General features: G+C 33.2%; 2 protein-coding genes across 3 annotated transcripts; one reads left to right on the top strand and one right to left on the bottom strand.

Annotated features, from left to right (window-relative positions):
* The first annotated feature begins 2,288 nt into the window (after window positions 1-2,288).
* Window positions 2,289-4,205, top strand: LOC9304763 (uncharacterized protein At5g39865). The gene has a single exon (XM_002868645.2). The coding sequence runs from the start codon at window positions 2,738-2,740 to the stop codon at window positions 3,980-3,982; it is 1,245 nt and encodes a 414-aa protein (XP_002868691.1). The 5' UTR covers window positions 2,289-2,737; the 3' UTR covers window positions 3,983-4,205.
* Window positions 4,206-8,603: 4,398 nt separating this feature from the next.
* Window positions 8,604-13,611, bottom strand: LOC9306817 (putative defensin-like protein 40). Of its 2 annotated transcripts, none has more exons than XR_002330336.1 (2): window positions 13,495-13,575; window positions 8,604-8,958 (listed from the first exon to the last, which is right to left on the bottom strand). XR_002330336.1 is itself a non-coding variant. In XM_002870701.2 (2 exons), the coding sequence occupies exons 1-2, from the start codon at window positions 13,559-13,561 to the stop codon at window positions 12,961-12,963; spliced, it is 303 nt and encodes a 100-aa protein (XP_002870747.1). In that variant the 5' UTR covers window positions 13,562-13,611; the 3' UTR covers window positions 12,765-12,960. The 2 variants fall into 2 exon arrangements, 1 of the variants encoding a protein (XP_002870747.1); XM_002870701.2 differs by lacking the exon at window positions 8,604-8,958 and adding an exon at window positions 12,765-13,196 and having other exon boundaries at window positions 13,495-13,611.
* Window positions 13,612-14,655: the final 1,044 nt, after the last annotated feature.

The following is a 14,655-nucleotide window of genomic DNA, read 5'->3' on the forward strand; positions in this document are numbered from 1 at the left end:
GCAGGGTGGACCACGACTCTCACATATTTGCTTTGCCGATGACTTGATCTTGTTCGCGGAAGCATCAGTCTCTCAGATTCGGGTGATCCGTAAGGTGTTGGAGAGTTTTTGTGTAGCTTCAGGCCAGAAGGTGAGTTTGGAGAAGTCCAAAATTTTTTTCTCTGAAAATGTATCAAGGGAGTTGGGTGACTTGATAAGCAATGAAAGTGGAATTAAGGCTACTAAGGAGTTGGGAAAATACTTAGGGATGCCTATTTTACAGAAGAGGATAAACAAGGACACGTTTGGTGAAGTACTTGAAAGAGTTACATCGAAGCTGGCCGGTTGGAAGGGGCGAGCCTTGAGTTTTGCGGGGAGGCTAACATTGACAAAATCAGTGATCTCAGCTATACCGGTACATGTCATGAGTACGATAGTGTTACCAAAATCAACAACGGAGGGATTGGATAAGGTGGCGCGGGCTTTCTTGTGGGGAAGTACCACGGAAAAAAAGAAACAACATCTCATAGCGTGGGATCGGGTTTGTAAACCACGAGGAGAAGGAGGTTTGGGTTTAAGAAAGGCTAAAGATATGAATATGGCCTTAGTTTCAAAAGTGGGTTGGAGACTCATGAATGAAACAGAAAGCCTTTGGGCCCATGTCTTGAGAAAAAAATACAAGGTTGGGAGCGTACAAGATCAAGGCTGGCTGGCAGCTAAGAGACCTGGGTCGTCGACCTGGAGAAGCATCGCAGCAGGTCTACGGGAAGTGGGGTTGAAAGGAAGTAGGTGGGTGCTTGGCAATGGTCGGGATATACGATTTTGGACCGACAAGTGGCTGTTGGATGCACCGTTGGTGGAGAGAGTTATTACGGAGTTACCTAATGAAGTTTTACAGTGGCGGGTGAAGGACTTGTGGCAGGAAGGGACGGGCTGGTGTTTGAATGTGATTGTGCCTTATGTCACGCCAAGGACAAGATTGGAACTGGCCGCGATAGTTGTTGATAACGTGACAGGATCCAGGGATCGTATTGCTTGGGGAGAAGCTGCAGATGGACAGTTCACGGTCAAATCGGCGTATACCATGATCACGAGAGATGAGTCTCCCAAACCGGATATGACTAGCTTTTATAACAGGATATGGAAAATTAAAGTACCGGAGAGGGTGAAGACTTTTTTGTGGCTAGTTAGTCACCAAGCTATCATGACTAATGTTGAAAGATTTAGGCGGCATATCGGGGATACCAATATTTGTCGAGTATGCAAAGGTGGTGAAGAGACGATTATTCATGTCTTGAGAGACTGCCCGTCTATTTCGGGAATATGGAGCCGCCTTGTCCAGAACGGAGGAAACAAGAGTTTTTCAACGCTCCTCTCCTCACTTGGTTACACGGAAACCTGCGGGTGGGGGAAGGAACGGGTGACTGTGAGTGATCTACGACATTTGCGGTTGGAGTTTGGTGGGGATGGAAGTGGAGATGTGGCTATGTGTTTGGCGAGACCGGAAAGTGTAGAGATAGAGTGAAATTTGTGAAAGATTGGGCCAAGGAAGTGTATCAGGCCAATGAGATTCATAGGGTTGAGAAGAATGTTGGGGGTAGAGTTGAGAGAAGAATAGCTTGGCAGCCGCCGCTGGGCGAATGGGTGAAGCTAAATTCAGACGGCGCTTCTCGTGGAAATCCAGGCTTGGCCGCGGCGGGAGGAGTTTTACGGGATGGTATGGGGCGTTGGCGTGGCGGTTTTGCGCTTAATATTGGTATTTGCTCTGCTCCGCTAGCGGAGCTTTGGGGAGTGTACTATGGGCTATATATCGCGTGGGAGAGGAGGATCACGAGACTAGAGTTGGAAGTAGACTCGGAGTTGGTGGTGGGTTTTTTAAAATCAGGGATTAGTGATTCGCACCCCCTGTCGTTCCTGGTACGTTTGTGCCATGGCTTTCTTACAAGGGACTGGATAGTCCGGATTTCGCATGTTTATAGGGAGGCTAACCGTCTTGCTGACGGGTTAGCAAACTATGCTTTTACTTTGCCGTTTGGCTTTCATATGTTTGAGTTAGCTCCGAGTGTTGTGGAGACTATTTTGTTGGAGGATAGTCGAGGAACTTCATTTCCGAGATCGGTCCGTTTGTAATTTTTTTATTTTTGTTCTGAATAAATTAGCGGGGAGACATTGTCTCTCCGTGGCTCACCAAAAAAAAAAAAAAGATCTTTTGAGGAGCGTAGATCACGCTCCTAGTAAAGGACATCGTCAAGCAGAAGTCAAAATTATATTTTAAAAAAAAAAATCTCACAAAATTTAAAATTAAATTCTCTTTTTAATGCACACATTTTCCATTTCTCTCCCTCTACAACTTTTTAGAAAGAAAGTAGGACCTGACAACGAAGAAGATGATGATCATCATCATCATCATAAAGATTCCTCTCTAGTTTCTTTCTTCGTTCATCGATTTCCTAATCTGACATTTGATCAACCAATCTTCTCTGTTTTGCAGAATTGGTCCAAATAGAATCTTCTCTGTTTTGCAGAATCTTCTCTGTTTTTCTTCTTCTTCTTTTACGATCTGTCTGCTTTCTCTATCGTTGTTTTCAAGATCTTCGTAATTTCCAGCTATTATTCTTACAAATCTGGCTAAATTTTATGACATCTCATCGAATTTAGCAAACCCTTTTGTCTGAAATCTAATCCTTGACTCAATCTCTGTCCCAAAATCAGAACTTTTTTTTTTTTTGTTGCTCTGTTTTCGACTTGGTTGATTAAAATGGGTTGTGCGAGCTCGAAGAATCGGAATCGTTGCCGTAATTGCAAAGGAGGATTATCGCCGGTGATTGTGCCACGAAGCTATTCAATGCACGTTCATCATCCAGCACAACACACCGGCGATAGTTATCACACTGTGGCTCTCACTTCCTCCACAATTGGATCTCTTAGTCTTTGTGATTCTTCTCTCAGGCATTTTCACAAACACTTGGAAGACTCTATTTACAAGCAACGGGTTTCCGATCAAATGGGTGAGGAGAAGCTAATCTCCGGTAATGGGTTTCTTCACGGCGATGAAGAGAATGATATAATTAAGGTCAGAGAGTTCAGAGAGAAGATGAATTTGGATTTGCAAGCTAAGGTTATTGAAGCTAGGGTTTGGTCAAGTATGATAAACGAGAAAATCCCTAAGATTGTGCCTAAAACTCCAATAGTGACACCTCCTGGAGAGCCAGAGACGATCAATACGTGGGAATTGATGGAAGGTCTTGAAGATGTTAGTCCTTTACGATCACCGAATCACTTGAGAAGCTTCTCGTTTGATGTTGTTCGTATCCAACCTAATCATGATGATGATGTTGATGTTGATGTTTCGTTTGATCGTGCTAAATCAAGGTTTCATGAGAATGTGAAGTCCAATAGCAGAGTTGATGATTTGGAGCCACCTGAGATAGTTTCAACTTTCACGAAATCGCTTCAAGAAAAAGGGAACTGCAAAAGAAAGAGTTTAGGTAAAGAAAAAGTGAGACTTTACTTCACAAGCCTTAGAGGTATAAGGAAAACATATGAAGACTGCTGCAATATCCGGATAATACTGAAAAGCTTAGGAATTCGGATCGATGAGCGCGATGTTTCATTGCATTCGGGTTTCAAAGATGAGCTGAAGAAGCTATTGGAGGATAAATTTAACAATGGCGTTGGAATAACACTGCCTAGAGTTTTCTTGGGGAACAAGTATCTTGGCGGAGTGGAGGAGATTAAGAAGTTGAATGAAAATGGGACACTTGAAAAGCTGATAAAAGACTGCGAAATGGTTGAAGATGGCTTAACGGGTTTTGGTAACGAATGTGAGGCTTGTGGAGATGTTCGGTTTGTGCCGTGTGAGACATGTTCAGGCAGCTGCAAAATTTACCATGAAGGCGAAGAAGAAGAAGAAGAAGAAGAAGAAGTTACGGACTATGGATTTCAAAGATGTCCATATTGTAATGAGAATGGATTGATCAGATGTCCTGTTTGTTGTGAGTGAGTCAATATACAAAACTCAGTTTCCCTTTTTTTTTGGGGTTACTAATTTTTCATTTTGTGACCGTGTTGAGGCTCGAGTAGATATTGTTTGTATTGTTCAGTGGGGTTCTAATTGATATGGAAAGTAGATTTTAGGTCACACAAAATTTTGACAAAAAATTGAGGGAAGTTGGGGTGTTATTGTAACACAAAACCAAAACAATAGAAAAGTATCTGTTTTCGTATTTGTTTAAAGGGAGACTCACAAAAATGCTCTTTTTTCAATACTCTTTTTTAAAAATGCCCCCTTTGGCTGTCCATTTTTAAAATACCATTTTTTGTACAAAATGACTAAATTACCCTTCTTTTAATAAAAGATATCACAAATATATAAGAAAAACATGAGAATATGCACACATCAAAATTACAAATTTGATTTTGTAAAAACTTGTAAAACCTTTAAAATACTTTGTAGAATTTTCCCGTAAAAATTTTTCCAGCCAAAAAATTTTCCCGCCAAAAAAAATTTGTTGCGGGAAAAGTTATTCCGCAATTTTTTGGCGTTAAATTTTTGGCGGGAAAATTTTTTATAGGAAAATTTTACAAAGTATTTAAAAACCTTATAACTTGTAAAACCTTATAAAATAGATTGTAAAATCTTATAATATCTTATAAATACCTTATAAATACGTTGTAAAACCTTTTAAAATACATTGTAAAACCTTACAAAACACTTGTAAATACTCTGTAAAACCTTTAAAATACCTTGTAAATTTTTCCCGCCAAAAATTTTCCCGCCAAAAAAATTTCGCCCAAAAAATTGCGGAATCACTTTTCCTGAAAAAAAAAATTTTGGCAGGAAAATTGCGGGATCACGTTTCCCGCCAAAAATTTGCGGGATCACTTTTCCCGCCAAAAAAATATTTTGTATTTTGTGGACCTAATTTTGTTTCAAATAAGGGTAAAATGGTCATTAAAAATTAAAAGAGGACAAACTTAAAAATGGACTCTCAAAGGGGGCATTTTTGAAAAGAGGTATTGAAAAATGGACATTTTTAACAATTTCTATTACACTAAAAAAAAGAAGGTATGTTTACAATATTATTCCAAAACGACATTTTAAATTATGTTAAAAAATACACAATTCATAACAAAGCAATATACAGGAAATCTATTTAGCCGGTTACTTTTGAGTTTGCAATGTTGACTTGCATTATTTAGAGTTAGAGGATAAAGTTGCAAAAAATGGCGACTTTGAGAGTTTTTTTGCACGAAATCCAGAAAAAGTTATTCAATGATTGCATTTGAAAGAATTCATATGAAAACATAAGCGAAAATAGTTATTTTCTAAATAATTTTATTTTCAGAATTAGATCTTTAGAACAAAATCCTATACTATTATTTGGGGAGTACACTTTATAAGATACCCTTAACTAACCTTTCATTTTGTAAAAAATTACTTAAGAATGCCATTAGTAATAAAATTTTATAGAGTAAATTAATTCAACTCATTAAGGATAAAAAAGTCAAATACTATTTTATACAATTTAATTAATTTAATTTAATTATAAAAACGAAAATCTATTATTAATTTCTTTAAAAAGAATGACCAACAAATGAACATATAAGATTTGATATCTAACTTACCATATTAATTTGTTATTAATCATTATACTCCACATCTCATTTTATATGATTCTATTTCTTTAAATAAATAAATCAGTATATCATCTATATAATAAAAATAAATAAATTTTTTTCCGCATATACCAAGATTTGAATTTTTAAAAACGAATATAAATTATTCAATGTATGAAAGAACAAATTTAACGGGTCAAAAATTCATAATTGAGCAATATATTCTTTTTTTTTTAATATCATCAATACTTAATAGATCAAAAATTTATGAAGTATACATACTCTAATTTGATTTTTTGAAACAAATATTTATAACAGGCGGCGGGTTGAATATAATATATTATATGCTGAAATGAGTTATGATCCTTATAACTATTTGAATATTTATATTTAATTTCATATCACTTTTTTTTTTTAATTCATAATTTTACATACTACAGTAAAAATTTTTAAAGATTTTAATTTGGAATATTTAAAAAAGTTTAATTTAAAATATTAAAGAATACCATAAATATTTAATAGATTAAAAAGATAAAAAAAATTATAAATACATTAATTTGATTTTCTAAAAAAATATGTTTAAAATATTTATAGTAGGCGGCAGGTTAAATGTAATGTATTATATGGTAGAAAGTTATTATCCTTATAACAGACAGCATTTTAAGATTTATGATGAGATGAGTTAAATAAGGTTTGACACTTCTAAATATTTAAAAATTTGATTCTGCAAGCAATTTTGAAAATAATAAATAATATATTGTGCCGCAATATTTTCATAGAGATTGTAAAATGAAAATATAGACTCCACACACGGATTGAATTTGGTATTATTATATACCAAATATATGTTCATAACATATTTGATTATGTGAATAATTGGTAAATTCCGTAATTAGCTCAAACAAATCTCTAATTGAATTAGGTACTACAGTACAGATTGAATTTCATTTATTACAAAATCTAATTGAATTTGGTACTACAGTACGGATTGAATTTCATTTATTAACTTAAAGACAATACTCTAAACTCGACCTGTACTATAGTAGGCCAGTATTGAAAATAGAAGATTTGATAGCTTTTCATTCAGGTAACTTTCACCACTAATTATAATTTCTTTTTGTATTTTAGATATTCTAATGATTTTGTGCAGTTTACAACTAACTAATTATGCATTTAGGAATTAAATTTTATTATTTCTATCATATGCAGGTTTTGAACATCATAGCAGTGCTTAAACGATAACACATAAGAAAACTCATTAATAGTTTCATGAATAAGAGTTGTAAACAAGCTCATTGCAAATTTGTTTAATTCTTTATAGTTCGATAGAAACTCTTAGACCATCCACAATGGTGGTTTCTTAAGAGTACCTAAACTATTAAACAAATAAGAAAAATGAAAGAAGAAGAGAGAGACATAGCAACGTTTCTAAAATAAGGTACGTATAAAAAGTTATCTCTACCCATGTTATTCATTTAGTGGTCCAGTTTTTATTTAAAATTAAAATTTAAATATAAAACTAAATTATATCTAAAATACTATTACTTTATTACTAAAAAATCTAATTGGGTTTCTTTACGGTTGGGGTTGCTCTTATGTTATATAAACTTTTCTATAAATCTGCTTAATTTTTAAATTCATTGAACATTTATTTCATTATTAATCAAATGCATCAAATCAACATGTTTTGAAAAGGTTAATGAGTTATGTTTTGAAAAGCTTAATGAGTTATGTATCAGGTACTAACCTTTATAGTCATGTTTCAACAGAGGTAATTGCATGACGTCTGATAATTCTTGGTTAGATTGTCTTCATTAGATTGATTTACTCTTACTCCATATACATGTCTGTACCAAAAACCTGCAGATCATTTTATATTCAGATTAGAGATGTACTTTATAAAGCTTAATCCTAATTTGATATCAGTTTCGAAATCTGATAAAAGTTTAAGATTGCAAATCATATAGTTTATAATCTATATCTGAAACAATGCAAATATACATTCATAAGATTAGATCAAACAAAGATTTGGCAGAGCCATTCATTATTTCATTCGACGATTTCAAAATTATCTGTATAATTTGTTGAATTTCTTACAACATAAAGATTCAATCACTAATCAATTGAAGAACTAAATTCATCGATTTTTATAAGATAACCGATTAAATTTGAGAATTTGGTGTACCTTTAAGTCGAATTTCCAATTCCACTGCTTCGGAACACAATCGATGAACTAATTGAATGCATTCTTCAATTCCGAAATTGTTTGAGACTAATGAAATTGCATGATTTATCATTCTTTCAGCTGAAGTAAGAAGAATTGACAGAGAAATCGTCGGGTGATGTTTATTACAATAATTCCGATTTCTCCTCCATTGCCAGCAATCGAAATCGAAGCAGAAGCAGATTCTTGATTATGGTTTTTTTAGACATCGTCGACATATTGTTTTTTTTTAGACATTATTTTTTGTTTCCTTTAAATTATTTATGCTATTATTAAAAATCAAACCAAAGCAACTTAATTAAAGATTGGGCCTATTTTTAAAATTGAACCCAAATTGGCCCAAAAAATAAACTCTCACAAACTAATAATACAATAAAAAAAAACAAATGTTGCATAAGTTAATTATTAAATTTTCTAAGTAAATTATTTAAACATACAAACAAACCCTACAATTTTATTTAGACTCTCAACATTTTTAAATATACTACAATATTATCTCCTCTTATATTATGAAAACATTTTTCCCAACTAAGTAAATATAATACAACATTTAATACTATTTACAAATAAAATTAATTATGCTATGACATAAATTTTATAAATTTGAATTTATTCTATTATTTACTTTTTAATACAAAATTTATATTTTAATTTTATAAAAGAAATTTCACATCCGTGCTATAGCACAGGTTCCCTACCAAAAAAAAAATAGCACGGGTTATGATCTAGTTTGTTATTAAGATATAGTCAATCTTTTCAGTGACAAATAAACCATACCAAGGATTACTTCATTAAATATTCAATGCATTATAAAAAACAAAACAAAAAATACAGTTATCGATATTAAGAAGCATGCAAGTTGATGAGATTCCCCTTAGTATCAATATATTGACGCGAGGTTTGGAAGGATTAGGCTTAAGGAAAAAATTTAGCATCCTTAAGCCAGCAGTGGCATTTGAGTTTTGACTGTGGCTTTGGTAGATGTAGACATGCGCCATGCAGAAAATTTTCATTGACGCAAGACTCTTTACATAATGCGTTACCATTTTTTTTAAAGCAGTTCCCAGGTGCCGCTAATACGCTGGGTATCTTCCGACAATAAGGATCATAACGTTTAGCATTTCCTTTTGGCATTCCTAATGACTCACAAAATAAATAAAAAAAGTAACCGTTATGATTTGGGTTTGGATTGTTTTAAAAGTTAAATTTTGCATTTGCGCTTTCATTTACAAGTGTTTTTGTTTTACATATTTTGAATGCTTTTTTTTGTAGAATATATTACTCTTTCGTGTTTGTTTATCATTTAAAAAATTGTTTAAGATGTTTAAATTATTTAAACAAATACATGATAAAACACACAACTTTCCCGTCATATATATACCATCCCGTATTAATATCAATCCAAACCCGTCCTACCATATAACCCCGTCCTGTGAAATTAAACATCATTTTGTTATTTTTCTTTTTAATGATACTTTTATTTAAAAGACAAATAATTCGAGACATATAAAGTACATATAGACATCAAAGTTCTATTCACTGTAATTTGCTTGTTTAATCTTGTTCTTTGAATCTTCTCACCTTTTGTCTTTATCTCTTTTGAATCTTCCATATAATAATTTTTGTATTAATTGCGTATGACCGACGATCAAGATTAAAGACTAAAAATCAGATTAAGATTTAAACGGCCACGATCAAATGTAGATATTGTTCAGATCTTTTAAAAAAATCGAATTGAATATGGATGTAATTGTGGCATGGGTCTACAGATCGCTATCTAAATATAATTTTATTAAAATTATAACAAAAAATTGATCCATTTAAAATTATAACAAAATGCATTTGTATTTTAGAACTTTTTCTAAAGACCTACGCTTTTTGTTATAATTTTAAAATGGACGATCCGTTAATTCAACTGTCCGAAGATTATAAATGGATCAATTTTTTTGATTTTTACTGGAGAATGGGAATAGATGGACTTTCTATAGGAACGATTTTACTGACGGGATTTATTACTACTTTAGCCACTTTAGCCACTTTAGCGGCTTTTCCAGTTACTCGGGAAAATCCATAATATATATATATATATATACGACTTTTTATGCCATTTATTTTTTATGAACCTTTTTTTGAATTCTTCGTTCTTTTTTTTTAATCATTTTTTCAGCCAATTCACAGATAAAAAGGAAGAACTTCTAATCGAATCCCTATCTAAATAGAAATAGAAATTCACAAAAGTAGTAGAGCAGATTCAGATTCAGATTCAGATTATTTAGATCTTTAATTCATATATACCTAGGCAATATCAAATATCACATATACAAGTGTTTCTTACATAACGTAAACCAACTATTCTATAATTTAAGAGTAATTACACTGCATACCCTAAGACTGAGAAGTATTTAAGTCAAAGGAGCAGTGGCACGTTCGTAAATAATGTGTGTGTTTGGTTTGTCTTGAAAAGACCATTATACCCCTATGCTTGTAGAGTCTAGCAGTTGCACCCAGACATAATTGCGAAACGAAACCCTCGGCTTATGTGCCGTTTGATATTTGTTAAAAGCGACAATTTCTCTTTTGCATTTATTGATTTCTGTTGCGTTTCTCTCTGTTGGAAACGTATAACGTGATACGAACATATATATCTGGACACGAAAGCATATAATGGGATGGGGGAAAGATATCGTGGTAAGATATCTCGTAGCTGTGATTTTTTGTCTTGCCATAATTATTTTTGCATTTAATGCTACTTCTGTAGCAACTTGGGGCAGAGAGAATTGCCAAGCTTTATACGTCTGTAGGGTCCGCCGCGATTTGCATGTATCGGATAAACACATATATATCATGATACGTATCATGGTTGCAACACACTATCTCTGCGAGCATTAAATAAGTGGGGGCCCACAGAATATTGCATGATATCCCTGTCCCCTACGAAATTCTCGGAGGGAAAACTCCCGCATTTTATTTCAAGGGTATTTTCGTCTGACTTTTTTGAAACCAAAGATTTGTCTCTCTTGTTTTGCAAAGAAAAAAACTTGTATATGCCAGACCTAATTATTTCTCAAATATCATAATTTAATTGGGCTAACCTAAAAAAGAATATTTGAAAAAACCGTTAATGATGACCTTCCATAGACTCACATATATAAGCCGCAACTAAAGTGGCAAAAATGAGAGCTTGAATCCCGCTTGTTAATAATCCAAGGAACATAACAGGTATAGGAACCACTAAAAGTACTAAAGAAACAAGAACAACAACGACTAATTCATCGGCTGATGAGGCTGATTACGTCAACTAGTCCCCCTGTTCCTCGAATGGATCTCTTAGTTGTTGAGAGGGTTGCCCAAAGGCAGTATATAGAGCATACCCAGTAAAACTTACAAGTAACCCCGATATAAAGATGGCGACTAGGGTTGTTGTTTCCATTATTATAGAATTGAAAGACCACACCGGATCTATGCTAAGATCATTTGTTTACAACGGAATGGTATACAAAGTCAATAGATCGTAATGAATACAAAATAAGATTTATGGCTACATAGCTTAAGATTTAACTGAATATTTGTTCTTATTGATTACAAAATATATCTCAATAATCACTTACCTAATTAGTTGATATTATTATTTACGAAATCTTTCAATATTCACTTACCTAATTAGTTGTTAATATTGTTTTTTTTTTAACGTCTAGATTTATTATTTATTGCAAATTATGAGAACTGTTACATAGACGATTCTACAACGGACAATTCCTTCCGACCCTTATTAGATCCACGACAGACGACACTTCCTTCTCCATGCTCTTGACAGACACCTTCAATGATCCACGACCTGACGACACTTCTCTCTCTGCGTAGAATCCTGGCGAACGGCTATAATTGTACTTCGTTGGAGATCTCCTGCACACTTGCCTCCTTTAATCTGCAAATTTATTAATAAATCGCAATATCTGGGACTCGAACCCCAGACCTTTTGGTGTAGAAGCATTAATTAACCTTTGATCAACCAATGGCCCAAGGGGGCTTCCACTTGTTAATATTGTTTACGAAATTAATTTCGTTTATGATTACAGTTCTCTAGTGACATATATACTAATGTAATTTGTTACATTTCTCAATGTTACAACTTATGATGTACTTCCCAAATAATAGTATAAGATAGTTCATATCTCACAGTCTTGTGTCTTGATCCGACCACTTTTCATCTAGATTCAAAAAAATATTTTAAAAAAATTCTTAAACTGGTTGGGTTTGTTCTAACTCCTAAATATTTATAATTTGTGGTTGAGTTTGAGATTTATGTACTTTCTTACATATAATTTGGTACCAAACACAATGTAGAATACATCTTTTACCTTAGGTAACTGAGAATATGTCTTTTACTTTACTTTATATATATATTTTTTGACATCTTTGGATCGACAAGGCCCGATTCATAGTTAATCTCTACTACGCGGGGTGGGGAAGGCGGAGTCGAACTCCGGTGGGGAAGGCGGAGTCAAGTGGACTTAACCACTTGACTAAAGGCACATCCCCACCTTACTTTATATATAGTACGTCTTTTAGATTAAATAATGTAGAGTATGTCTTCTACAAATCTAATCTAGAATACGTCTTCTACCTTATGTAATTTAGAATATATCTTCTACATAGTTTAGACTTTTACTTTTTTTGCATTGAGTAATCCATAACGCGTTTTACTTCTATTTGAATATATGTTTAGAATTCGTCTTCTGTATATGGTATCCAACTTAATATAATTTTACATGATCACAAAAGCATATGAATTTGTACGTGGTGGTGTATGGGGATCGTTTTGCAATAGCGAGTAGAGATTTTATTGATTTAAGCGAGCACGAATGAATAAAGTATAAACGCTGTCTAAATCACACTTTCTTAACGTTGAATCTGTCCAAATAACAAAACATAACACCTTTTGTGTAGTAAAAATCAATTAGTTATTGTAATTGCTCGTAAACAAAGGTAGTTTGGATTTAAACATAAGATTCGGAATATATATTATACTCATCCCTTCTTCTGTTTTGGTAAAGAGATTAGAGGTTTAACGTAGTAAAGTTTATTTAAGCGAAGTTCTTAAAAGAAAAGAAACACGGCAAGGTTTTGAAGTATTAGGCTTACAAAGAAAGTTTGGGACATTTATATTCATCAGCCATAAACCAGCAGTAGCATTTGAGTTTTGACCGTGGCTTCGGTAGATGTAGACATGCGCCGTTTTTATACTTTTCATTGCGGCAAGACTCTTTACACAATGCGTTACCATTACTTTTAAAGCAGTTCCCAGGTGCCGCTAACGTGCTGGGTGTCTTCTCACAATAAGCACCAGACTGTTGAGCATGTCCCTTTGGCATTCCTGATGACTCACAAAATAAATAGAAAAGTAGTCAGTTATGATTTGGGTTTGCATTTGCGCTTGCATTTACAAGTGTTTTTGTTTTACATATTTTAAATATGAAAATTTTGAATGTTTTTTTTTTGTAGAATATATTACTTTTTCGTGTTTGTTTATCATCATTTAAAAAATTGTTTAAGATGCTTATATAAGATTGTTAAATTATTTAAACAAATACACGATAAACACACAACTTATAAATACAAACACACAATAATAGAGAGTTTGGTTAATTAGATTCATATTATAATGTAATTACCTCCCCAAATCAACATGAAAATTATTAAAAGACCAACGATTCCAACACCATTTGCAATCCTGGCCATTTTTCTTTATCTTCCTGCTTCCTTTAGTTAGATGAAATAGTTTATGTTTATAATCATCTGATTGTTCTAATATAAAGAATTTTGGTTTCTTTTTTAAGAAAACAAATATTAGGTGATCCATAGATAATGCCTATTTAAAATGAGGGGAGAATGAATAGGAGAGATAAGTATAACATAAATAAAAATTCATTTTATTAATAGGGAAGAAAAAAAAAAACTAAAATAGAAAAGGATAAACTTATTTATGGTACACTGAAAACACTAGAGAAACTAAGAACAAATAAAACATGACAATTTAAACTAAAATCTCAACACCAAAAATTAAATCCCAAAATCGACGATAGTATAAATGATGGAAAATGAACGGTTTTATGGTCTATGGACTTCATCAACGAGTCTCGATCCTCCAGCCGTTGATGTGATATAGATTTGGACCTTTACTAGGGTTTAAATTGACAACTAATTCCCTAAAAAACATATGCAATGTTTGCCGTGGGAGAAATTAATCTCACATGTACGTAGTTTTAGTTTCATTTATGTCCCGTTGAAAATTTAAACTTGAACGCAACTTGTGGTAAAAGTCAAACAATGGGGAATAAGAACAAATTCTTGTCCAAAGAATATCAAATACTAAGAAGAATGCAGTTGTTCAAACAAGATAGAACGAAACTGACTAGGAAAACAAAAACAAAGAAAAAAAGGTGAAGATCGTATTATTTTTATTCGTCTTATTTCACAAAGGTTTTTCCATGTATAATTCTAAAATTTCACCGTCAACGCCCTTCAATGTATCTATCCAACACAAGATGTCATCCCCAAAGAGTATTTTTGAGCTTGGTTTTTTCAAACCGGCCCCAACTTCCGGTGTCGGTAACCAATGGTATCCTTGGCATGTGGTACCAAAAGTTATCTAATGAAGTTGTTTAAGTTGCCAATATAGAAAATCCAGTGTCCAAGCCCATCGGAACACTCAAAATCTTCAATAACAACCTCCACCTCATTGATCATACTAGTAACTCTGTTTGGTCAACCAATGTTGTAAGTGCGGATGAGGTCAAATAAATTGCGGAAAATAAACGAGACAAGAAATTTAT

The sequence above is a fragment of the Arabidopsis lyrata genome, assembly GCF_000004255.2.
Source record: "Arabidopsis lyrata subsp. lyrata unplaced genomic scaffold ARALYscaffold_7, whole genome shotgun sequence".
Taxonomy (NCBI): domain Eukaryota; kingdom Viridiplantae; phylum Streptophyta; class Magnoliopsida; order Brassicales; family Brassicaceae; genus Arabidopsis; species Arabidopsis lyrata.